This window comes from Mastigoproctus giganteus, chromosome 10, assembly GCF_048544385.1.
Source record: "Mastigoproctus giganteus isolate SK-2022 chromosome 10, ASM4854438v1, whole genome shotgun sequence".
Lineage (NCBI taxonomy): Eukaryota > Metazoa > Arthropoda > Arachnida > Uropygi > Thelyphonidae > Mastigoproctus > Mastigoproctus giganteus.
This window is the reverse complement of record NC_143584.1, coordinates 75456834-75483899: the sequence shown is the minus strand read 5'-3', so window position 1 is coordinate 75483899 and position 27066 is coordinate 75456834. Positions and strand designations below refer to the sequence as shown.

The following is a 27066-nucleotide window of genomic DNA, read 5'->3' as shown; positions in this document are numbered from 1 at the left end:
TTCGTCTGACGACACAGCGCGTTCCTTTTTTTCACGCAGAATTTCTTCGTAGCAAGCTAATAATTTTTTTATTCCTTGCTTTGTAGCTATAACGCGTTCTTCGTTGGAGTCTATGTTTTCTAAAATTTTTAAGCCCTTTTCAATTTTCAACCTGTCAAGTTTGCAATTGTCATGTGCTTTTCGCCGTTGCTTCATTTAGGCCTGTAGCACGTGCAATATCACATGGTCTTTCATTTCGCTCAAAGCGTTTCACAATTTCATATGTTTTTCTCTATCGACAGAGGCGGACTGGCCATAAGCCTTACCGGGGAAACCCCGGTGGGCCAGTGTGATTTTGGCCATAAACCATAGTGTGAGGCCACTATAAATTTTCCTGGGTAAGAATTTTTGATCCAGTCCGCCTCTGTTTATCGATAATTGCTTTCCTTTTTCTCTCTGAATCTGCAGTGTCTTCACCAGGACGCTTCCTTTTCACACCTTTTAATTTTACTAATTTTTAGGGAATAAAGCACAATTACAAAACGAGGAGCACGCTTGATACGCATAAACAAAGCTGCGCGCATGTAGCAACTGGATAAACAACACCATAAAGGCAGAGATACGCTATTAACACCTCACATTTCTAGGGGTTACTACCATAAAACAATAAAAATCCAGTTGCGTTTCTGCTAGTGGAATCTGTTATAAACTGGTAGTAAACTCGATCTAATTGCATTTGCGATTATACCGATAGCTGGAATTGTGTTGGTTTTTACGTTATTATGGTGAAATGTGTTTCCCCTTCACTGATATATAAAACATAAAAGCAGCAAAGTTGAATTTTGTTCATCTTTCGCTCTCAATCTCCGCCGTCGCACCGGATATCGATAACATATGAAAAACGACCTTGAAGATAGTGGGCGGCAGCGTTGCCAAACGAAAAAATCAAGAACCGCGTAACTCTGAGTTCGCGTAAGTCGGGGTAGCGTAAGTCGGGGTATTACTGTACTTTGAAGCAAATAATTGCTCACTCTCTCTCGCACACAACAAGCAGTTATCTTTGAATTACACTTTTAATCTGAATGTTTCGGACTACCACAGTGGACATCAGTTTATGAGCCATGGTAGGAAAATCTGTATAACACCCATCAGAGCACAAACCGATCTTTTGGTATTCAAATCCAAGCTTTTAAGTGCACTAGATATGGCTATAGGAATTGCCTTGATCACTGGACATTGTTTCTAAGTCATCAAATCAATTACTTCTATCCTGGCATGCTTGGCTTCCAGTTTTGACTTCTTCCTTATAGGTCAGCTTTATCCTTGGCTGAAGTGACAATAGAACCATCTGGTTTTGACAGAGGTGGGAGCAGAGATGGGCAAAAGTTGTGGGCAATAGCTTTGGTAAGAGAACAGAATGGTTGGCTACCATTAGGGCGAGAAGCAAGTTTTCTACTCTTAGCCTCTTCAAAATCTAGTTTGGACTGATTAATAACTGCTTTACAATTGTTGTGAGTTCTGGTTTAGGCAGAAAATGAAACTGAAGAATTGGAAACAAGCCAATTATGATATGCAACATTCTTCTCTTGAACAGCCTTAGCACATTTATTGGAAAACCAAGGTTTAGATAAAGGACGAGAGGTTGAATGTGGAATAAAGGATTCCGTACATACAAGAATAATTTCACTGACACGATCTGAGCAGATGTTCACATCAGAAGGTTTGAAACAGTAATCCGACCAAGGAAAAGAAGAAAAGAAAATCACGCAGGTCATCCCATTTTGCATTCTTGTAATGTCAAACAACACAAGGTTGGAAATAGCCATGAGATAAAGGCTCCATTGAAGAAGATCACAATCACCAAGTTGTGATCTGAGGTGCCTAAAGGACCACACATTTCGACTGTACTTAGGATTGTTTGTGAGAAAAAGATCAAGTGTATTGGCTGTATGGTTATGATTGTTCGGTATTCTGGTAGGTAACTGAACAATCAGTGAGAGGTCATTAGTAATTGCAAAAGCCTCAGCATCTCGACCAGCTGGGTCCGTGTGACTAGAAAACAGAAGCCAGCTGGAGTTGTGAATGTTAAAATCACCAAGGAAATTAACCTCACTGTTAAGAAAGTCGGACTGGAGAAAGTCAAGTTGCAAATAGAGGAAGTCAAAGAGTTCCAAGTGATTAGTGGAGTTGGGAGAATGGTAGAGACAACAGATGAATTTGACAGAGTGAGGTAGAGAGATATTTTAAGCCAGAGAAGATCGAAAAGAGGAGATTCCAAATTACTAAGTCTCTGACAGGGAATATCAGAACGGACATATGCACAAATACCACCTTTGAGGCGAAAGGAATCATTCAGCGAATAATTTGGGCATCTGAGATGAGCAGTAGTTGAATCAACTGATAACAGATTCTGTCAGAAAAAGTACATGGGGTTTGGCAGAATTTAAGTGGAAATGGACATCATTGAGATTAGAACTGAGACCACGTATATTTGTGAAATGAACTAGGAGGTTTAGGTCTTTTCGCAGATAAGTTTGCTCTATTAGTTTGACAATTCATGGTGTATTCAATAGTAAGAAAATGTGGGGGGGGGACATGCTGTATGAAGTAATGAAATTTTTGGATATCGCATACACATGGTAAGAATATACCCAGATCCTTGATATGATGTTGTCTCAACAATGCCCCCTCATACACACTACTGGGACTCCTTCCAGTAACTATCTGGCAGAGTAGAGGCAGCAAGATTTTACACTAGCTGATCTGAAGCCTTCTAGAGAGTTACCAATAGGTTCGGTCCGGTTTACTACCTAGCAGCGGGTGACGACCGGATTAGCCAGGTGGGTAAAGTGCCTGCTTGGCAACCCAAGGGTCGCGGGTTTGAATGTAAAATACAAAAACTTTGGGAAGTGCATTATGGCTACAGAAGCCGATGCGGCAACAACTAACAAAAAAAACCTAGCAGCTGGCCTGCAAATACTGTTTTAGGGCGGTACCCTTGAAAATGTAAGGAAGCTTGGATCTCGCCATGGTGTTCATTGTAACCTCAAAAGACATCAATCATACTGCATGATGGAAGAGATATGGGAGGGTTGACTAACTTAGCTCTGGAGACTAAACATGGGTTCCACCACTGCAGGCCTCTGATAAGCAAAGTCGTGGTATTGTACCAGTTGATGAGAGTCGTCTACCACCTGGTAACACAGAGGGACGCCATTTTTCCGTCTGGTGTGGGTTCACACAGGAATGGTTCACACCTGGGTGGTCACCCACAGTGTGCTTGTGCATGGGGGTTATATGCAAGATTACTAACAGTCCCACCATCATGAAGGTCCAAGCAGAGGATTTGGCTGTCAAAAAACCGTCCACACTTCGCTGAAATTGGGGGCCACTTGACTTGAGTATCACCTGAATATCAGTTCCATCAGCATTTTAGACTCCTGGGTAGCAAGCACAGCTTGTCTGGCATATCTGAGAGAATGTCTGTGACAGCCTCAAGGACCAGGTTTTAATGTTTTGTGGGTTTTTAGTTGTACTTTTTCCTAATTTGAAACAAAATTTGCTTTTTTGTAAAATTACTCCTTTTAAAATACAATGAAACTCATAAAACACATTCTACTCAGTGCGCATTAATTCAGATGACTGCAGGTGAATGGGTAATTTGTGCATTTCTAACTTTATTTGCATTAGTCTAAACATGTTGTGACAAGTTACAAACTTTCTGTGATGCCATTTTAAAGATAGTCAGTCTCTGAATTTTTTGATCACAGCTCATAGTAATGCTAAGAATGTTGTAAATAAAATGTGTAAACTTTAGTTTCTGCTCAGATTAAGTGATGCCGATATTAAATAACTGAAATGTGGTGACAAATTGGGTCCATGACAGTTCAGTGTACAATGCATTGTTATGCATTAGTCTGTATGACAGTTTTATGCACGAGGCAGTGTGGTGCATGACATTTTGCTGTATGTGACAGTTTGGTGAAAGACATTTAATGGCCTTTGGCAGTTTGATGAGTATGACGATTTGTTGAATTCTTGCACAGAATCCAGTGTATGACATAGCAAGACTGAAAATGCCGACTTTTAATTTGCCATGTTGTAAACAGTTAGTTTAGTGGCTATGGTATGGATCATATTTTTGAAAGAGCACACTAATCACTTTTATTCTCAATGCATTTTCTACTTTACTATGGAGAACCTATAAAAAGGATTCTATGAAAGCACATTCAGGTTAAAGATTGGGAAACAATTTCTTTCCTTTTGAATACATTATTTCCTCTTAGTATTAGTATAAGCCATATAGTGCAAGGAAGCCACAGGTTTTGCTGCTCTGGCAAAAAAAAAAAAAAAAAAAAATATAAGAATTAGATAAGCAAGTAGACAAATTATGCACTTCCCTCTTCATGTAGGTAATTATCTAGTTGACCTTTGAATCTCTTCAAATTGTCAGCCTCAACTACCTGCAGAAGCAACTTCTTCCAGTAATCAAGAACTCTGGCTAAAAGACAACTTTCTCTAATCTAGTCAAAACCTCTTCCCCCGTAATTTGAATTTATGGCCCCTAGACCTGGAAATATTTGTAATGGTGAAAATTTTGCCTCCATTTTACTAAACCCCTCTGAGCATTATAAATGTCAATTGGGTTTCCTCTAAAGTGCCTGGTTGCCAAGCTTTGTAGCTCACTTGATTGAAGTCTTCCCATGTACAGCCTCTTTTGTTGATCTCACCATGCGTGTTTCCCATCTTTGGATCCTTTCAAGATGCCCAATGTCTTTTTTTTTTAGGTGAGGTCTCCGTACTTGGGTGCAGTCTTGCAATTGCCTTATACAGTGGGATTATAACTCCCTACGTGTGTAGGATATTGTTTGATAAATCGACAGGACCATGGTCTTTCCTTGGCTGTCTGTTTATACTGCTCAGAGAACTTCATATTTGTCCATAACATAATTCCAAGTCCCTTTCTTCTACTGTTTTTAATTTAACCCCACCAAATGTATAAGAGATGTTTTGGTGTTGCTATTCCCAAGTATAAGACCATGCATTTTGCTGCATAAAAACATATATGCCACTTTTTTCTGACCATTCTTGAAGCCTGTTCAAGTCATCCTGAAGGAGTGCTGATTGTTAATGATTCTCCCAATCTTTGCATCGTGCCCTCTATCCTTTATCTGTTTCATTTATGCAAATTAGAAACAAGTGTTCCCACAACCGATCCTGAGGTGACCCAACTTCTGACTTTACTTATTACACCCACTTCTGATGTTACAGCAATCTGAAGAACATCCATTAATTATGTTTTCCACTAAAGTAAATTAGTTTACTTTCACTTCTGTAGGTTGTATTTTTAGTAAATTCACATGGATGCAAGTTGTTTTGGAGACCAAAAGTAGAAATCATTAATGGATACTGGCTGATTAATGCACGTCTTTTTTTAACATATGTTTTGTAACCCGCATTATACTTTTTACTGAAGGCATTTAAAGTTAGTGGTAGGCTGGTTCCACACAGTGCCAGCCACAAGCATGTTCAACTGGTTCCTTCGAACAGGGCCCTGCACTCAAATGGTCAAAACAATATTGTTGATTAATGAATTAAATATTATTCGTATTTAAAAATTTTGTTCTGTATAATATAAAATTATTTAATTATGTCTTAGTTACCATAAATTTGAAAAATTAAGAAAAAAAAAAATCACTATTACAAAGACATGCAGCATAAGTTTTGCATAGGACCCTAGGGGCCCTGCAAGTAATTCTTGAACAGGGCCCCACAAATTTTGTGACCGGCTCTGGTTCCATAGATAGGTTAAGGTCAGGTGAGTAAATCTCACCGGACATTGTGGAGAGAATTCAGAATTTGAGTCTGGGCCCCTTACAGTGAAAGGCAGTTTGCCCTTTCACTGTAGGGGATTCACACTCCAGTTTTGACCTGGTCTAATTGCAGCATAGTCCTCCTTTTCCTAACCCAATTAGGAAAATACCTCGTTAGGGGGAAGCTGTCTGGATGGCACAGGCATGTGGCAGTTCTTATAACCCCTGATTCTGATTTAGTAAGGCCAAAGACACCTGGTTAGCATGGAGGAGGGTAGTTAAGAGGGTGTTTATTTTTTGCACCAAACAACTAAGGCTACGTGGTCTCTGTATAATGGCTGTTAAACTGTGTATATTGCAATGTCAGCTAGCCTTGCTTGCATGATTAAAAAAAAAAAAGTTATTGTACCTTGCACCCACCCATAATAACCCCTCTTGTCATGATGGGATTTTGTGATGCACTTGAGTAACAACACAGAAGGGGGCAGCTAAAGTCCCCCCCCTCTGTACTGTTACTCAGAATAAATGTAAATTTATTAACATTTATTCTGAGTATTCTGCAATATGTTAATAAATTTACATTTATTCTGAGTAACAACATTCATAAATGGTATAGCATAGCTATAACAAAAAAAGAAAGGGTGAAGCAAAATCAATTATGCACCTGGGCCCCTGGATACTGTTTCATGGTCCTGAAATAGCAGCATGGATTAGTTGAGTATGTGCTTGTTATCTTCAGCATGACTCTCCATCCATAGTATAACAACTTTACAATATGGACAGACAGTTGTGAAGATAATAGGTGCATACCCACTTTTCATCTTGCCTGTAAGTATTTTGAATAGTAGCTAAAAGTAGCTTGAATACTTTTACACTAAATAAATTGATAAAAAAGTTTTTTATTTTTTCTTATTTTCTAAATTTCTGCATTCACTCTTGTCTGAGTGTCAAAGTTTCTCTTAGTTTTCCAGACCTTTTACTTCATTAATTTTCTTAATTTCTGCTTTGTATGTGATACCCCAAATTGTCATATACAGCAGAATGTCATACACCAAATTGTCATATACAGCAGATTGTCATACACCAAATTGTCACATAGAGCTAATATCGTGCATCAAAGTGTTGTATGAGGAATTGTCTTATACCCAGTTCATGCAAACCCTTCCAGAGTGAGATAGCTGAAGATGAATTTCATTGTAGTAGTGAGTACAGTGTGTTTGCAAGAGAAGATATGAACATAGTGTGCATAGTATTAGGGTCAGGTGCCACCTGTGGTTTCCACTCATCTGTGCCATGAAGAAATATGCTGTGAAGAAATACAGTACTACTGTAAATGCCAGAAAAGTGTTGTATGTTGTATATGACATATTGCATTAGATTCTGTTGTGTGTCCTGGCATTTGGCCACAGGGCCCCTGGTGGGACTCTGTTGCCCGCATACACCACTAGGAGGTAGCCAGGCTGCCCATTATTTCTGGCTTGTCTCCGCCAGAGTTGCCAGAGCTTCCTGGATGGAGACAAAAAAAAAAAAAAGTAGAGTCAGGGAAGTATAGTGTGTATGCAAGAAAGGAGGGTATAGCTAGAAATATAGAGGGTGTAGGTGAAGGCATCCTCCACGTTATCAGTAGAGCAATAAGCGCCATCAGGTGAAAGGGGAACCCGGGGAGGAAGATAAATAAGACACAGCAAGAGAGCTGTGTGTAAGTTGCCACTGGCGAATCAGGTGGCCCGTGGGCCAGTTAATCCTATCCAGGTTAAGATCGGTTGACCAGTTAGGTTATGATCAGATGTTTGGAGTGTTCCTATTCTGCGTTAGCAATAGGGTGCTCAGTCTTGTGAAGAGGGCATGTGCAAACTTTGTAAACTCATAGTAGTTTTCTTCTATGATGAATAAGTGTTCATTTCCTTGAGGGTTGTCTTGTATGCGAGTAAACAGGATGCTGCAGAGGTCCTCACATGGTTCCAGTCTTCTATTTCACCACATGCACAGTAAGCAGCTTTTTAAAAGCTGCATGAAGGTGACATGCCAGTTACCAGGCCTGATCAAGTCTAGCCAGATGTTAAGTCCACATAGTGTGGAATGATTAGTGAAAAGTGATGGTGGGATGTACTATAGGCAATGAAATCTAAAGAAGATAAAAAAAATTTCATTAGGCATCTTGAATGGACAAGCAAGAATAATTGCATCATTGCAGACAACTAATTTCCCTTTTATAGATTGGAACTTGTAGAAATGATATACAATAGGGGAGTATTTTTTGAATCAACTAGATGACTATTATGTACTTCAACCCATTAGAGAAAGCATGAAGGAGTCAAATATTCTTGACCTTGTTGTCACCCAGGGTCCAGAAAGTACCAAAAATATGAGATTTTAGGAACTGATAGTGGGGAGTGATCTCTGATATCTGTTCCTGATAAAATGGATAGTATCCAAATAAATTTTGGTGGTCAGTGGTTTTAATTACAGGGGGAGGTGAGGTGGCTTTGATAGACTGGTATTTCTTGAGCTCTGTTAACCGGAGCTGTTCCGGTTAACAGAGCTATTGCATATAGTAATATGCAATAGCATATAGTAATTATATAGTAAAAAATGTTTCGATTTCTTGCACTGAATTAGAATCATTTACACTAGTATTGCATTCAGATGCAGTTTTTGACAACTTGTTAATTAATATTGTGTCAAACAAGACCTAACTTTCTGCTATAACTGACAAAAAATGCATAACCTTCATCCTTCTACTGTAGTGGGCTCAACTAGGTTCACCATCCTCATGCCTTCCTTCCAGCTGAATGGATTTACTTAATCCATCCCATCAATAGAAGAATTGGAGACATTAGTAACTTCACATTTCCACACTAGGAATCTGTAACAGATATTGCTTAAACATATCTAAATTTAATTAGAAAATCTACACTAAACCATTGCAAGTTCCAGCAATTTACCAAAGAGGTAGGCATATTTCTGCGCAATGACAAGAAAGGCTATATTTGAAATATTATATCCAGAAGACCAATAACAGGTTTTTAAGCTCTGCATGAAATGTTCTGCATATTACAGAGAAGTCAGTAGCTAAGCAGAAAGAAATTACCCTGGCATGTTTTTTAACTCAGCCATGAAATTCATATTTTCCTCTCAGAGAAGGTAAAGTTTAATTAGAAGTTATTTGACAGTCTGCTTGTGGAATTTAGCCTTTCTAGCAGGTATCACGCAGCACTCAAATGATTTGAACACCAGACTGCAAGGGAAAGGCAAACTTGTTTATCACAATGTTTTCAACTAAAATGCAGACTGTGGTTAACAGTAGAGTAATGGAAACACATTCTATTTACCCTTGTTTCTCATTAAATATTTTGTGAGAGGTTAAGAGTTGCAGAAAAAGTTTTGTGTGTGATTTTTTTTTTTTTTTTTAGGATTTTGAAGTGCACTCCAAAGATATTTGCTTGTTTCAGAAGCCTACCTTTGAAATAGAAGCATCATAAATTCATCAGATTGAACTCAGTGACATGCAGGCTGAGGTCAAAGATGCCTTCTATTCCATGATCTGAAACTTCAGTTTTTTGTAGTGGGTCAGTTTTTGTCAATTTGATCCTGGATTTTCACCTAATGGGGCAGTATTCAAATTCCAACAAATTTTTTTTGTACATTTGACAATCCTTATGATATTATAGAACTTGTACAAATTCAACTTGAATTTAGTTTATAAAACTTTTTTCTAATTTTTTTATGTGTGTAAATTATCTAATAAAATTTAGACAAAGGTATTATTTAATGCATACATTTGCAGACTATTGCAACAATGTAACGATGCAGGATATGATTTTTAGAAAGAAACTAATTTCTCAAGTAGGTCAACAAAATCTTGCAAATCATAAGTTGGGGACCACTGATCTAAAAGATGCCTTCCAATTACATACTTGGGCACAATTTTATAAATCTCTAATGCACAGTTTCCTAATATCAAAGGACTTTCAACAAAAATATTAACTATTTTGGAAAGTACATATTTTATTATTTTCAGAAATGAAATGTGGGTGATTCCATGTCAAGTGGCCTAATTTTGAAGATGGTCCCTGCTCGACCACCTTCAATTTTGTTGAAACTTGGTGTAGATGTTTAAACAGGTTTCCAAAGAAGCTATGCAACAATTCAGTTCAAAATATAGTATGCTTGAGGCACCAGCACCTTTTTTTGGGGAGGTCACTTGTGTTACGCAGAGCAAATCGCAAGAAATTTTCAAAGTTTTAAGTGTTACTGTTGCACAACATTGAGAGGTAGTGCTCTGAAACTTGGTATACCTAGTTAACTTTTGGCGGAGAATGCAAAACATTTAGTGTCCAGACTCAAAAACCTTCACATTTTTTACAATACGGTCTAAAATTGGCACAAAAAATTTGTTGCGACAAATTTAATCAAGATTTTTGAAAGTCATAACTTTGAAATAAAAACTTTTGGTACCTTCTTCTTTGGACATTCCATTTAACATCTGAATGAATTCCGCCAAACTTAAATATCAGCTCTTATACTTGTTTGCTGGCTGAGATATATTCCTTCAAAGATACTCAAAATTTGAAAGTCAAAATTTTACCTATCTTTAGGGGCAAATATCTTAATGTGGGAGACCTTCAATTCTCTTGTTTTTGCCACCATTGGAAAGAACAGGTTTTAAGCAACAAGAATCATGGTTTATCAGTTTTGTCTTGATACCTTAAGTATCAAGACAAAATGACACGAAGTTCTAAAATATGGCCTTAAGCATTTTATATTTTCCACATATTTGCATACTTATTTGATGGTGAAGTTTCACTTCTCAATAAGGACAGAACTATTGCATTTACAAGAATGAAATTTTCTGCAATAACTCTGCCCTTTGGTTTAAGGAGAAAGGATATATTGCCAATGCACAAAAAGATCTGCATTTTTTACAATGGGGGTGCAAATGGCAAGAAAAGAAGTTGCATGGATTTCTTTAGTGCAAGTTCCTAAGCCTGAAAAGTGGTCTTTATTCTGGATTCCAAGCATAAAGATGATGTTCTATTGGTTTCTAAGCTTGAAAGAAGTTATAACAGCAACAAAATTTATTTAAAACACAATACAATTTGAAATAAGCAAGTGAGTGTGAAGATATTGAATCACTGCTTCGTAATGGACTGGAATTTTTCATTGACGGTTGATATTACTACTTCAGGCAAGCCATATTGTTGTCCCATTGTTATTGTTTTTAGAGCTGGAAGATTGGCAATAATTTGTTGTTCAGGAATCCAGCAGACATCTTGTCTAGCAGGCCAGTGAAATGAGCAAGCTGCTCCATGAGGATGCATGAAATTTGCCAATACATCATGTTCTTCAAATGAAATTTCACAAATATTGTCATAAATACAGGCAATGTATTGGCCAAGTTGTAAATTAACAATTGGCACATATTGAATATTGGTTTTACTACTGTGATCTACATGAGCTACAAATGATGGTGTGTCATTTGATACTCTGCAAACACGAACCTGTCTTGCATCAATAGGAATGAAGTGATGATTTTCTGTTGTTCCAGAAATGACAGTCTATGAATCTTTTCTCTTGAAATAGCCTTACTTGCTCAATTTCCTCTTTAGAAACAAAGCAGAATTTTATTCCAGTCACATGCTTGTCACAAAATTCAAACATGTTTCTTGGTGTCAGGATTTGGTTTCTAATTGGGCGTTGGAGACTTGCACGTGCTGCCATTCGTTTTATTGTTCCACCAATTCCATCATATGGTGACTTGCCATGGCTAGCACCAAAGAAATTCCATTCAGCACTGATAAAATCCTTCTGATGATTACACAAGTTAATAAAATTCTTGAAATTCTTGTAATGAGCTGCAGAACAATCACTGAAGTAGTAAATGTGACTGATTTCTGTCATGAAACTCTTCAAATATTCAATTAAGATGCTGTTCAAGGAACCCGTGAACAGCATCTTGCACAACAAATGAATAATTTTCCGAAAACTCCATCAATATGACGAGTTCTCCTGTCTTTCCAGGCTTTCCTTTGTTGACTTCAAATGGTAGCTTTGATGTTTAGCAATGTAGTGATGACAGGAAAGGTTAAATATCTTTGTACTCAACTCTTCAATAAAAACAAAACTTGACATCCCAGCTCCAACCACTTGATGTCAGCATTAACAAACCCTTCAAAGCTGCCATAAGAGACGAATGGAACCAATGGATGAAGTCTTCTGGGGACAATTTGACACCAGCAGGAAGAGTGAGGAAACCAACTATAGGAGAAGTTTGTACCTGGGTGAAAAGATCCTGGGACAATATCAAGATTGAGATCGTTGTCAAGTCATTTAAGAAGTGTGGTATTTCAAATGCCATAGATGGAACTGAGGACGAGCCAATATATGAAGACAGTGATTCGTCATCAGACACAGATGAGGACAAGCTAATGGATTGGAGTTTTGACAGTGATGAGGAGTTGTATGAATTTTATGATGAATAAAACTTGAGTTCAATAACTTTATGTAATACATTTTTTTCAAATTTCAGGCCCCAAAATTAAGGTGCGTCTTATACATGGGGAAATACGGTTTTTTTTTTTTGGCTGGTGCAGCATAAGCCTCAGGCTTCCTTGCACTATATAGCTAATAATAATAATAATAATAATCTTCTGTTGTTAATTGCTTTGTGTCCAGTGTATCTCTGTCAGTGTGTATCCATTGCTTGAATTCAATAATATCTTCTCGTTCATTGTTTTCAAAAATATTCCCTGAATTAAAAAAATATTTTTTAAATTCATCTATTCATGGACATTTTTCACACTGATGACGCATACAATCTTTAGACTCCAAATCACAGACTGTTTTACCAATGAGAACCTTGTAATCATATTCAACAGGACTTGCTGCTAGCATTAACTTGACATTTTAATGGATTGTGCATACACATACAGAATGTGTTCCTGGTGCACCACCTGTGACACACCACTTGGGTCGAAATTTATAAACATTTCCTTCAAGTTGCTGAGTAGTAGTGACATTTGCATTTCTAATGGAAATGTAATCTTTCTTTCCAGGGCATATCCGACTAAATTTGTCATCTTCAAAAAATGCCATCATCTTTTGCTTTACTTGCTCAGAAAGCTTTTTTTCCAGGTCACATGCATTTTGTCATCATTAGTAAAGGCACATGATGCAAGAAAGCAAGCTTATATAGCATCAGCCAAAAAAAAAAAAAAAAACTTTATTTCACCCATCCACTCGCTCCAACTGGTTGTCAACTTCTGCCTTGAATCTATTTAAACTATCAACTTCTACGACAGATGGAAGTTTGTTCCAGCAATCATTCACCCTCTGGCTAATGGCAAACTTCTGCACATCAATTCTACAACCGTCTTTCCTCAATTTGAATTTATGTCCCCTCAAGCGGGGAATCCGAGCAAGATGAAGAATCCCATCAGCATTGAGCTTGCTCAAACCATTCAAGGCCTTATACACTTCAATCAGATCACCTCGCAGGTGCCTTTTGCAGACGCTGCAATTTGCAGCACTTAAGCCTTTCTTGGTAACAGCAACCCTTTGTTCCACTCACTAATCTCGTTGCCATTCTCTGTACTCATTTCAACAGCTCTACATCCTTCTTAAAATGAAGCCACGAGACCTGTATACAGTACTCACGGTGTGGCCTGACCATTGCCTTATACAAGAGGATAATCACCTCCGTATCCCTGCTAGAAAAATTCCAGTATATCATTGACAAGACACCATGAGGTACTGTTGCATACTGTCTGCACTGCTCAGAAAACTTCATATCTGCCTGCACAATTACCCCCAGGTCCTTTTCATTCTCTACCACTGTCAGTGAAAGTGAAAGTGTATTGATGTCTAATGACACCAGGGGTTTCTCCCATCTCTGCATTGCTTTCATTGTGGGTGTACCAGTTCACTGGGAAATGCCAGTGATTTAAAAGTGCGTGGGCTTTGTATCTGTGTGATGTCGTGTACCATTGTTCATCTGGTCGTTTAGCCGCTGGACCCCTGCTGAGGCCCAGTGTTGCCCCACTTTCGCCCCGTGGAGGCAGGCTAGGAACCCAGTAGACTCATTTACTCTGGCAGGTCCTGCTGCGTAATTTCCTGAGATTTCGGTGGCTATGACCTAAAAAAAAAAATTTTTTTTTTTTAACTAATCGATTGCGCTAGGGTGGTATCGCTAGAATTTGAAAAAGCCAAAATATGGGCGGAAGGCGATTTGACATGCTTAAATTTAGTTGTGTGTGGTTTTTGCTAGTACAGATGGAGAGGGGAGGGAGACTGAAGACTGGGGAGAGGAGAAAGGCAGAAGTATGGGGCCAATATTTCAGTGGGGCAGGCCCACTGAAACCCATAGAGAGGAGGGGAAAAAACCTGTCGCCTCCCTTTCCCCCAGGGAAATGTAATTCAGAGATGAAGAGGGCTAGGGTGCCCTCTTCAGGTCACCATATGGCATTTAGCAATTAAGCTGCACTTTGTTTTGTCGTTTCTAGTTGCATCATTTATGGGGCTAGCCCCGTCCTTGTGTTTTCTTATTCCTACTTTGGGTGTTTTCTTTCGAGAGATTGGTTCCTTATTTGTCTCAGCTGGTGGCAAATCACTGTCAGCCAGGCACTGTGTCCACCATCGTTGTTTGGCTGGGTCGGGTTATCTCAATTTGTCTTTGAGTGCTCAGGAGGATTGATCATTGTAGTTGAGAGTCATACTCAATGTCTCTTGGGATGTCTTATCCTTGTGTGGTTTTGTTTATGACGTTCTCTTCAGCGGATCTTCTCGTCAGTTCCTGATCGCATTTCAAGTTCTTCTTGTGAAGAGGTCCCAGGCAAATCTGGACAGGATTTGGTATTCGTCCCTTGAATCCAGTAGGTGATGTTCTTGCCGTTGGGGTATGAATCTTAGTCTCGTTATGAAGATTCCTCACAGGTCCTTGTATATGGGGCACTGGTACATCAGATGCTCCCAGCTTTCTTTCTCCACAAGGACAGTTTGGATCTTGGAGTATACCCAGAGTGGCGAGTTTGTCATTAAAGGGCCCGTGGCCAGTCAGCATGAAGGTTGTGTAGAGGCCCTGGTGGAGCCACGCAGGTGACTTTGGGTAGGTTTTTTCTATGAGGGGGATGAATTTCCTCGTTACCTCGCCCTTGTGCGAGGTGGACCATCTGGTCTGCCACGTTTGTTTCAAGTGTGCCTGCAATTGTGCTTTCTCTTGTTTTTATCTGTTTTCAGGTTCAATTGTATGCCCCAAGAAGGTAATGGTAATCCCTTTCATTATGTAATATGTCAGGCCACATCTAATGATTTCCAGATCCAGCGGCAAGACTCCTGCCAGAACCTAGAGCGCCTCTGTGCTGACTGTATTACAAGCATGTGTTATTTTCAACAATATTTTTGTTGTATTGAGTTCAGGATCATTCTGTTGGCTACAGTCATCATTTTGTGGTAGAATGTGGCAGCTGCGTATGTGATTATGGGAATAAAAGTGGCTTTGTAATAAAGAGCCAGTGTTCTTTTGTTTAGTCCCCAGTCTCGTTGCGTGACTCCCACTACCATGGCAGCATAGTTTCTAATTTTCTTTCTGAGTTGTATGAGGTGTGGCCTGAACGTGAGCTTTGTGTCGAGGATTATGCCAAGATATCTCATTTCGGTGGCGAACCTGATTGTGGCTCCATTTATTTTTATCTGTGGGGGTCTTCTTGGATCAAGGGTTCCCCTGAGGAGTACAGATGTTGTTTTGATGGGCGATATTACCAGGTAGTTCGCTTCTGCCCATTCCTGTAGAGTGACAGGGGCTCTGTTTGCTGCTATTTCCAACTGGGCTCTGGAATTAGCCGCCACTGTCAATATTAGGTCGTCGGCGAATGCCTGTGACTTGACATCTCCCGGGTCGATACGGAGGAACTCATCGAAGACAATTCCAAAACAGTGGGCCCAAAACTGACCCTTGCGGCCATCCTCTGTGTACTTCTCTTATTATCTTTGGTAAGGGGTTATGACTTCTATCTTTCGCTGTGAGAGGTAGGAGCTGATGGCATGAAAGAGGTTTGTTGGAGTTTGCGCCTGTCGGAGTCTGCCAAGGATGCTCGGCCACCAGAGGGAGTCGAACGCCCCAGCAAAGTCCACTGAAATGGCCAGGAAGTATGTGCTTTGGCATTCTTCCACTGCAATGAGGAGATTCCTCACGGCATCTGTTGTGGAGGATCCAGTCTTGAAGCCGTATTGGTTTGGTGCATTTAAGTCCGCTGCTGTATAGTGTTGCTGTAGTCGCTTGTGTAGGAGCCTTTCATAGAGTTTACTTGCCACGGTTAGGAGCGCTATTGGCCTGTATGGTTCTGGGTTCTTGCCAGGATTTTTGAGGATTAATTTTAGACTAGCTGTCGTCCACTGTTTTGGAAAGTATCCTGCTTTCAGACACTCGCTTGACGATTTCAGGTTCCATCTGGTCTGTGCCGGGCCACTTTCTGTTTCTAATCCTTGCTGCCGCCTGCTGCAGCTCTTCCAAGGTGAAGGGGAGTTCCTCTGCTTTTGGACCATAGTTATCATTCTGGTGGCAGAGTTCTCGCTCTTGTTCAGTTCTTGGCGCCACTTGCTCCCTGTAGATAGCATCCAGAATGTTGTTTATCGATTGTTCCCATCCATGTAGTGGTTAGCTGGCCTTGGAGTTCTTGTTGTTGTGAGTACCACACCTCTAGGGAGTTTTTGTAGTGACCTTGTACACCACTCCCCGGGGGTCATTGTTTCCCATTGTTTTCACTAGTTCCCATGCGTTTATTTTACTTCTCTGTCAGTGTAGTACCACAGAGTTGATATCTTACTGGGATTACTGCTTCCCATATGTAGTACTTTACATTTGTCAATGTTAAACTTCATTTGCCACCTCTCAGCCCATCTGCTAAACTTTTCTAGAAGCTGTTGCAGCAGTGTACTGTCATTAGTGTCATTAACAACCCTTCCAACCTTCATATCGTCTGCAAATTTGGACATTAAGCCTGATATACCATCCTCAATATCATTTATAAACACACAAAACAATAATGGACACAACACTGAACCCTGAGGGACTCCACTAATAACATTAGTCCACGACGAGCAGTGTCCATTGATTACCACTCTGTCTTCTCCCACTCAACCATCCCTTTATCCATAGCAGCAATTTGCCTCCAATGCCACACTGCTCCAATTTGTGCAGCAGTCTTCCATGTGCAACAGTATCAAAGGCTTTTCTAAGATCCAAATATATGATATCAAAGTTATTCTTTGCATCCAGTTCTTTTGTGACTACATCGTAGTATCCAATCAAATTAGTCAGACAAGACTTCCCCTTAACAAACCCATGCTGTGTCCGAGCTATAACTGAAGTCTTGTCTAGATGATTCCTGCAATGTTTCTTTAACCAGTGCGTCCATTAATTTCCCTGGAACAGAAGTTAAACTAACAGGTCTGTAATTACCTGTGGCTCCCTTTGATCCTCCTTTGTGGATTGGGGTCACATTTGCACATATCCAGTCCATGGGTACCTCCCCTGAGTCTAGGGAAGCTCTCATAATTATGGCTAAGGGTTTGCTTACTTCCTTTGCTGCCTCCTTTAATATAACTGGATAGATTCCATCCACCCCAGGTGCCTTTCTTGTGTTTATCTTCAACCACTTCTCCTCCACTTTACTCTCAGTTATTACAAGATTATCTGGCTTACTGCCAGAGTTGAATACACCTCTGGCATTCCCCTCATGAAGAATAACTCCTCATGTGTGAATGTCAATGCAAAATATTCATTTAGTTTGTTAGCTACCTGAGCAGGATCATCAACAGTTGAACCATCGATATCAAGGTGACCAATCTGATTCATCCCCTTCCTTCTAGAGTTTACATAAGTAAAGAACTCTTTGCTGTTTTTCTTTGCATCCTTTGCCAAAGATTTCTCGTAATCTGCCTTCGCCTGCTTAACCTCCTTTGTAACTTGGTTACAGACCAGCTTATATCTATCATAGGCTTCTGTGTCAATTTATATGTATCTCATGCATTTTTCTTCTCTGTCACATGTCTAATTAGTTCATCTGACATCCATTTAGGCCTAAATCTTGAACAATATTTCTTTGTTGGTATAAAAAGCCTAGTAGCTTTCAAGATTAATTCTTTGAATGCTTCCCATTTTGAATTTGCTGTTGGTAACACCATCAGTTAGTTCCACCGTATAGAATTTAAATACTGTCTCAGACCACTGTAGTCGCCTTTATGAAAGCAAAAACCCTTCCCTTTACCCTTGATGGTAGTTACCTCCTTGAGTAAATCCCACTTCAGCACACTGTGATCACTACCACCTAGTGGTTCCTTTATCTGGAGATTCTTGATGCATGAAGAATCACTACTGATAATCAGATCAAGAGTTGCCTCCCGAACATGCTGCTGTAGAAAACTATCATCCAATAAATCCACACAAGCCTTTCTAGTGCTATCCACAAATTCCAGTCAGTATCCGGGGAATTAAAATCCCCAATTATAAGACACTCTAATTTACTTGCCCACTCTATTTCTGTGCACAATTGCTCATTATACTCATCAGATTCATTAGGCCAATAACACACACCTACTCTCATTTTTCGTTTCCCCTTGCTTATATCACACCAACAGACTTAAAAATTAATTATACTATTAATTAAATTATAAAAATTATTATCCATGAGATGGTACACTAAAAGAAAAAAGAAAAAAAGGCTTTTATAAAAATTGTTTAAGATAATAGCAGTTTCTTACAAAATAAGTTATAAATTCAGTGATTCAAAGTCTTAGCTACATGGTGCCTATGATGAGTTAGTATCAGTTCTAATGGAAATGTAATCTTTCTTTCAAGGGCATATCCGACGAAATTCGTCATCTTCAAAAAATGCCATCACCTTTTGCTTTACTTGCTCAGAAAGCGTTTTTTCCTGGTCACATGCATTTTGTCATCATGGCCTGATCCAGATGAATTTGATGTTCCTGTTGCTGCTTTTTGGCTGTTAAGACTCTTTTTGGCATGATGGGCACAGCTGCTGGCCTGGTTTTATGTTTACTTTTGTTAGGTCTTTCAGGTAGTCTGCCATTGACAAATCAATTGGTTATAAACTCTTTTTCAACATATGATTTTTCTTCTGGAAAGGTTTGCAACATGAACGCTACAAAAATTCAAATTTTGTCAAAAGCAAAGCTTTACTATGTAGACAAATTGTCTTCTTCACCCAGTTTTAATGCACAACATCTACCTATCAGCTGTTGTTCTTCAAATTCAACTTCTTTAAATAATTTTAACCCAGTTTTGCATGTATAGGATAGCACATGACATTAAGAATTATCCATATGATTGATGTTGAATGAGTCCAGCTTATCTCCAGCAAAATCTTCTGATTCCATGGGGCGCCTCCGTAGCCAGGTGGGAAGGAGCAGTAGTGCGTAGCACACACTTCTTGATTAGACCGGGGTTCGAGCCCGTCACCACCAAATACAGAGGATGCAGAAAGGTCAGGGAATGACCACCGCATATCCCAGAGCAATATGGCCTTAGTTGCTAATGCTCCTAAATAACAAACAAACCAAAATCTAATTCCATGGCTTTCATGCTGACTAATAAGTGGACGTTTCTGCAAGCAATGAAAACTTAATTAACTTTATTACAGTCAAACAATAAAAAATAGAGGAACAAAATAACCAAACTGTTCATCATGAAGATAAAACATATTAATAACAGCATGGTTCAAATATCAGCTATTTATACTTTTTTTTTTTTTTTTTTTTTTTTTGTATGATTCTAAAATATTCCAGAATTCTAGAATATACTCTATTTCCTGATTATTCTAAATCAGTCAGAATTAAGGAAGTGTTCTGCAACAAAAAAATCTCACAAAATAACAATACGGCACATAAAACTACATGATGTTTAGGCTTAATTTTAAGGCCTTAAGTGCAAAGAAACAAAACAAATAAACCGTGATCCTTGTAGCTGAAACTCTGCTATTTCCAGTGGTAGCAAAAAAGGGAGAATTGAAGGTGTCCCACATTAAGATATTTGCCCTTTAAGATAGGTCAAATTTGACTTTCAAATTTTGAGTTAATCTTTGAAGAAAAATATCTCATCCAGAAAACAAGTATAAGAGCTGATATTTAGTTAGGCTGAATTCATGCAGTTGGTAAGTGGAGTGTCCAAAGAAGAAGGTACCAAAGTTTTTATTTCAAAGTTATGACGTTCAAAATTCTTGCTTAAATTTTTTGCAACAAATTTTTGGTGCCAGTTTTAGACTGCATTGTAAAAAATGTGGGTTTTGAGCCTGGACACCAAAAGTTTTTCATTATCTGCCAAAAGTTAACTAGGTATACCAAGTTTCAGAGCACTACCTCTCACCATTGTGCAACAGTAACACTGAAAACTGAAAATTTTTTGTGATTTATTCTGCATAACATAAGTGACCTCCACAAAAAAGGTGCTAGTGCCTCAAGCATACTATATTTTGAACTGAAATTTTGCACAGCTTCATTTGAAACCTGTTTGAACATCCACACCAAGTTTCAACAAAATTGAAGATGGTTGAGCAGGGACCACTTGGCATGGAATGTACAAAATAAAATCAAAATTTTGCTCAATCAAGATAGGTAAACAGGAATCGTTTCCATCCCTGTTTACACATCAATCACCAACTAGAAAATTGATGGTTCAAATAGATATCTTATGTATTTGTTGCTGAAACTCAGTGGCAGTCCTCCCATTAAAGTTAAAAGTTGTCAAGTTTTAATTTGTTCAATCAAAGGTTTATTTTGATGGCTTTTTTTCTTTAATTCAATTCATGAATTGTATAAATTTTAACACTGTTAAACTGTAACTCACAAAAAAAAAAAAAAAAAAAAGCTATAGCTATGTATATATGTTCTTTTCGTTGCTATTATAAATTTAGGGACAAAAATAAAATTCTGTATTAAAGACTTTTCACATCTTACAGCTAGGTCTAGTCTACATCATTTAGTTATTACTTTGTTTGTAGCAGTTGCTAGTTTTCTATTTTTTTCAAAAGCTCTTGTAAAATTGATAATAATTACTGTTTAATAAAAACATGAATAAATAGAAATATAATATACAGTATTTGGTTTTTTTTTTTTTTTTTTATGCTTTCAATTAACTAAAACCTGTAGCCCACTTCATTTCTCAGTATGGCCTACATTTCCAGAAAGGTTGTGAAACCCATGTATATATATCCCATGTGAACCCCATGTATATACTGTTGTGTTATAGGAAATGCTTAAGGGATTTGTTCTGGAAACCACAAATACATTTGTCCCATTTGTGAAGTATCACAGAAGAAAGATGACACAATAGATGAGAGCAGAAAGATTTAATTTTGCAAAAGAAAAAACTATCATGTGCCACTACTTGATATAATAATTTTAAGCAAATATGTAATAAAGCCACTAGTTTCAACTATCTCTACTATTAATACCACATCAGTACTAATGGGGAATAGTGAAATAGAGTTGTGAACTGCTGTAAGATAAGTGACAATGACATCAGAGAAGCACCTGTCTGAAAAGCTATCAAGGCTGAAAGAGTATAAAGCCCCAGAAGTAGATGGTGTACTCCAACTGTATTGAAAACAAGAGCAGCTGATGAGTGCATTGAATCATTAGTATGTCAGTTAGATTATGATTAGATTCAGGAATTATTCCCTTGGACTGGAGAAGTGCCAATATCTCTCTAGTCCATAAGAGAGAAGCCAAAGGTAAAGGTCAATTACAGCCATCATCAATCCACTGCAGAATGGAAGCCTCCTCAACGATTCATGTTCTAGGGAAATGGACCATAATCGGCCATGCTGGTCCAGTGTGAGTTGACAAATTGACCGTATTTAGTAGTCAGGGGCTTTGACCCCAGTATACTCAAAGAGCATGTGCTACTGCACTCGTGCTCCTGACCACTCGGCTACGGAGGCTAGACGAGAGAATTTGACTTACATGGTTAAAGACTGAGTACAGCTTCATCTTGACAATAATAGCATCCTGAATGATTTTCAATTTTATTTCATGAAGGTTAACAGTAGAGTAATGACCTCACCACAGTAGTTTACCAGATTTGTATGACAAATCTCGTAAATTACTGTGGTGAGGTTATAAAGCAGTTGACTGCGAGACACAACTTTGACATTATGTACCAGGATTTTAGTAATGGTTTTGATACCATGTCTCATGAGAGGTCATCATCTAAATTAGAGCAGGTAGGGATAATGCTGAAGATGCACTGGTGTGCAAAATTTAAGGACCAACACTATTTCTAAAGGTTACAACCACAAAAATCAAACGAAAACAGTCTGTGGTGATTTGTATAACTGTGGCCGTTCAGTAGAAAGCTGGTGCACATGCAAAAATTTGAATCGCGATGAGAGGGCTCACATAAACAGATAAAAGCAACTGTTCAGCAGTTATGTGCAATTTACCAAATGGTGAGCACAATTGTTACAGACATTCGATTGGTTTCGTATAGTGCTACAGACAACCAAATGGCCAGTAGACAACTTCTTTGACTTTATACCTGGGGTCGAATAATTGGGAAGGTCAAAGTGCGAGGAGTGTGGCTGCAGAGTTTGGTATCGCCCATAGCATCGTCTCACGTGCATGGTTGGCTTTCAGAAATACAGGTACAGCTGTTTGAAGGACCAGTGGTGGTTGTCCACGAAAAACAACGCCCAATGATGACCACCATGTACTCCCACAGGCCAAGAGAACCGACACCAGACAGTGGGATCCATTGCAAACTAGCCACACAAGGTGCAGGATATTGTGGTTTACTGTGGCTAGGCGACTCCACAAAGGTGGACTGTTTGCCTGACGGCCAGTACGCAGTGTCCCTTTAGCACCTTCCCATCGGAGACACTGTTTACAGTGGTGCATTGAACACAAGGACTGGACAGCAGCGCAATGGGGTAAGGTACTCTTTACTGATGAGAGCAGATTCAGTCTCAGCAGCGATTCTGGACGTCAGCTAATCTGGCAAGAGGTTGGCACACGGTATCACCCCGCAAACATCACTGAAAGGGATTGATATGGTGGCCAAGGTGTTCTCGTCTGAGGAGGCATTATCTTGGATGGACATACACAACTCCAGATACTGGAAGGCGGTACTATAACCGGTGCACACTACTGTACTGAGGTAATCCTTCCCCATGTGCATCTGTTCCGAGGTGCCATTGGCCCCGAATTCGTTTTTATGGATGATAATGCCACACCCCATCGCGTTTGCACAAATTTTATTAATAAATTATTAATTAACTTATTATTTAATAATTCATTAATTATTATTTATTAATTTATTATTGATTGTTTAATAAAATTAAACAGTGTTTTTAAGCTTGCCTATTTTTAAGCATGATTAATGTGAAGAATCTAGGAATAAATTTCCTGGATTATGGTTATTCTGGTATGATTAAAGAATGTGAAATTGGAGTATCTTAAAAGACATTAGCAGAAAGATGATTTTTAAAATGTATCGAGTTTCTTGTAATTAAACAAGACATTTAAAATGTACAAGAGGTATGTCACAATGTCTAATTTATTCACCGAATTACCTTTCCGTAGAAAGGTTAATGCTACACAGCAAAACAGCATATGGTAAGTTGAAGCTGGAGAAGAAAGAAACCAAAAAGCGCTTTTAAATAATCTGTTAATTTGTGGGGAAGAATTCTGATATGCTCATGATTGGGGAAAAGCAATTCTTTCAGAGCTACCCTGCCCATTTTTGAAAATTTGAACATTTTAGATTAACTCTAATCCAGGATATCTATTCCTAAATTTTTATTTTTGTTTAATTATAGATTAAATTTTTTTGTATTAAATTCTATCAAAGTCTTTAAGTAAATATGGTTTAAAAACTTTTTATGCAGGTGTTTATGTGATTAGGGCTGTCTTTATCTTAGTAGGCTCCTGGCTCTGAGAATTCTTGAGGCCCATTTGATAAAGTTTAGTGTAGGTTAAACAAATTTTTTTTTTTTTTTTGGGGTCCATGCAGAAAGATGGTCCAACATGTGATATAGATTCAAAATGGTTTTCTCATTTAATATTTTATTTTCAGGTAACTGTTGAAGCACCTCTGGAACATCCATTTTTTGTTTTTGATCAAGGTTGGTCCTCCTGTTTTCCTGAAAGGTCATTAGAAAGGTATGGATTAATATGCCACAAACTTAAAGTTGGTGATGTTTGCATCTCTCTCACACATAAAGATCCAAACACTTCAAGGTGTGCTTCTGTGTCAGTTGCTGCTGTTACTGTAACCAGTTCAACAGTGCCAAAACTCGATTCACTTCCAGCTGTAACAACTGGTGGTTCTTCGGTCCAGCTGTTACAAACCTTTAGTCATAGTGATGGTCATACTGAAAAAGTACTCCATGGGTCTAAGGTGCAGAAGCTAGCTACTTCGATATCATACCGGACATCAGCTGGTGAAACTCAGTTTATGGCACCAGAGCCTCCAAATAGACATATTTCTTTATTAGCCAATGTGCCATCATCTTCATCTCAAGCAGTCATGCTAGCATCTCAAAGGACTGGTAATGAATTATCTTCTCAGCAATCATTGGGCAGCAAACGAAAACGACGTTGGTCTGCCCCTGATCATATTTCACATGTATCCACTACATGTACCTCATCTAGTTAATGCTTTTTACAAGGTGAGCACTAATGGCTACTTAATGCTTCATTATAAATACTTCTGTGTTTCACTTGTTTTTAAAGTTTGGAATGACCGTTGTGTTGTAATGAGCTAGTGGCACTTGGCTAGTTCAATTTTGTATATGTAAATAATGTGGTTTCCTAAAACTAGTTTTTATATGTTGAGATGTAAACTATTGTTTATTGAACACAGAAGGAACAAACATCTTTTCCATAAACTTTTGCTGCTGCCATCTTTAAATGTTACCATTTTTCTATAGTCAAACATGGCCTCAGAGAGAAAAATACAGGGTCTTTTTATATATATATGTACATACATACATATATATATTGAATATATGTATGTATGCATATATATAGCATTTAAGTGTTATTGAGTGTTTTGAGAATGAACGGAACTTATACTCTCTTGTTGTTTGAACAGTATCTCAGGATGATTTTAAGTCATGGATGGTGCTAGATGTGCATTCTGAAGAATAAGCACACATAAAAAAAAAATTGCTTTTTCAAAGTTTGAAAAACCTTCATAATTATTTGTTTATCTCTGAAAAGTCAGATTCAAAAAATTTTTGATTGAATATTTCTGTGAAGTTTCAGTGTCTTAATCATGATGTATTTTTAATTGCTTAAAACCTTGAAGAGAAATATATCCACTTTTGTATTCAATTAATTATCAGTTTTTATGTGGCATATAATTGTATAGTCTTTTATTTTATCATTTGTATTTGAATGCAGTGAATTGAGAACAAAAGCTGTATTTGAAGTTTTAGTCAGAAGTTTATTTTGCTATTAATTGTGATTAGTACATTGCGTTACTAAAAGTAAATTTTACAAAAATTAGGGTTTCCTGCCCTCTATTTTTTAAAAGTAATAAAAGATAAGCCCAAAACCTTTTCAATTTTTTTTCTTCTTATGTCTACCTGTTAATGTCACCAATATCTGTTTTTGTATAAGCCTAACTAATTACTGTTTTGAGCAAGACAAAGGTCATTACAAATTCTTGAAATACTGTACTTCATCCCATTATGTTATTTTTTTATTTTGGAGAGTATTGTTTGTCTTGTGTTGTTACTATGCAAAGTGTTGATACAGTAATTATATATGCTAGTGTTATACTTGAATGTTACTGAAGCATTCGTCTTACTATGTTAATGTAACACAGGAAAATGAGCATAATAGCAGAATTGTATGTTGTTGATGCTGTCAAATATGAGTTTAATGGCTTGTTGTGCTACAAAAGCATTTGCTAGATATAGCATTAGTTGAAAATTGTAGTTTAGCTAGTAGGTGTCTTCCAGCCATGTGGAAAGACAATTTTCCTAATATCCCCCAGATGATATTTTGATATGTAAGTACTTCAGATTAATGCTTATTCTTGAGAAGGCACTTAACTGTTACCACCAGTTCACTGCACGTCAGAACCATTGCCATGTTAAACACTCAAAGCTGTGATAGAAGTATCTTACCTTGAGGATTAGTCATTTTAGGTTTAATGTCCCAGTGGTTCCTTAATTTTTTTTTTTTTTTTTTTAATCTTTCCACCTGTCTTTGGAGGGGAGATCTGTTTTATTATCTTTTTTTTAAGAAAAGGTTTTAACTGAAAAATTAATGACATTCTTTTTTTTTTTTATATATATATATATTTGACAAAAAGGTTAAGGTGACTCTCTGTTACTCAGTCCTTTAGTCATACTTTATTCTGAATGTCAAATTAGGTTGTAAATTGTCAATGTAATATGTAAATCTGTATTACTTCATAGGTTTATTTGTGCTTGGAATAGCAAAGCTTCTTTTCATTTGAATATTAAAAAAAAAAAAAAAAAAGAATAAAACAAGTAATTAAGGTAATGTGCCTAAGCATATTTCTTTCAGTGTGTTCTTTCACATGATGCTTCAGTATTCATCATATAATAAACTGGCTATAGAATAGAAACAGCTTTCATGACTTTCTAAGTCTTAATATTAAAGAAAAAAGTTTGAGTTTGCTTTATGCCTGTTCAATCCATTAACATGCATAAAGCAAACTCACAAACTCCTTTCCAGCCTTGCATTTGAGGCAGGTGCCTTGGTTATGACATCTTTGGCCTGGTTCTGATTGTAACTTACAAATCCCATTGCTAGATTAGCATAGTATAGTTAGTAAATTTAACCAACTCCCAAAATGAATAAATATAAAAATAACTAAAAAAATTAATATCATGATTTTTTTAAAAAATAACGGGAAAGAAATCGGAGGGAATTTTGCAAATCCCCAACTTATTTGAAATGATGAGGCCAATATTCTCCAAGTTATTGTATGACATATCGAATTTCTTGAGGCAACACCAGAATATCTTGGCTAGGATATGTTAGAGTCAAACTGTGTGTACTGACCAAAAAAAGTCAGTAGCAACTATATGTGGGCACTTTTCTCTGATCTGCTAAGCCAATCCAAATTAAGTTGCCCTTGGCATTAAGACTTCATAAGTCCCATTGTTTCACCAAGCTCAGGAAGCTATCTTCACAGTATTCCTTTGACTGCTAATGAAACTAATTACAGACAGCATGCTGCACTTAGATCATCTGGGATCAGCAAGAAATGACTTTTTAGAGT

The 27066-nt window shown here is 37.9% G+C and overlaps 1 protein-coding gene across 6 annotated transcripts in view; it reads left to right on the top strand.

Moving 5' to 3' along the window:
- The window catches only part of Atx-1 (Ataxin 1), a 313804-nt gene extending 289092 nt beyond the window's left edge, over positions 1-24712 (top strand). For all 6 annotated transcript variants that reach the window (XM_090382387.1, XM_090382383.1, XM_090382389.1 and 3 more), the window contains one exon: positions 23878-24712. In XM_090382387.1, the coding sequence (XP_090238513.1) occupies positions 23878-24459 (582 nt within the window). In that variant the 3' untranslated portion in view covers positions 24460-24712. The remainder of the gene's footprint in view (positions 1-23877) is intronic.
- Positions 24713-27066: the final 2354 nt, after the last annotated feature.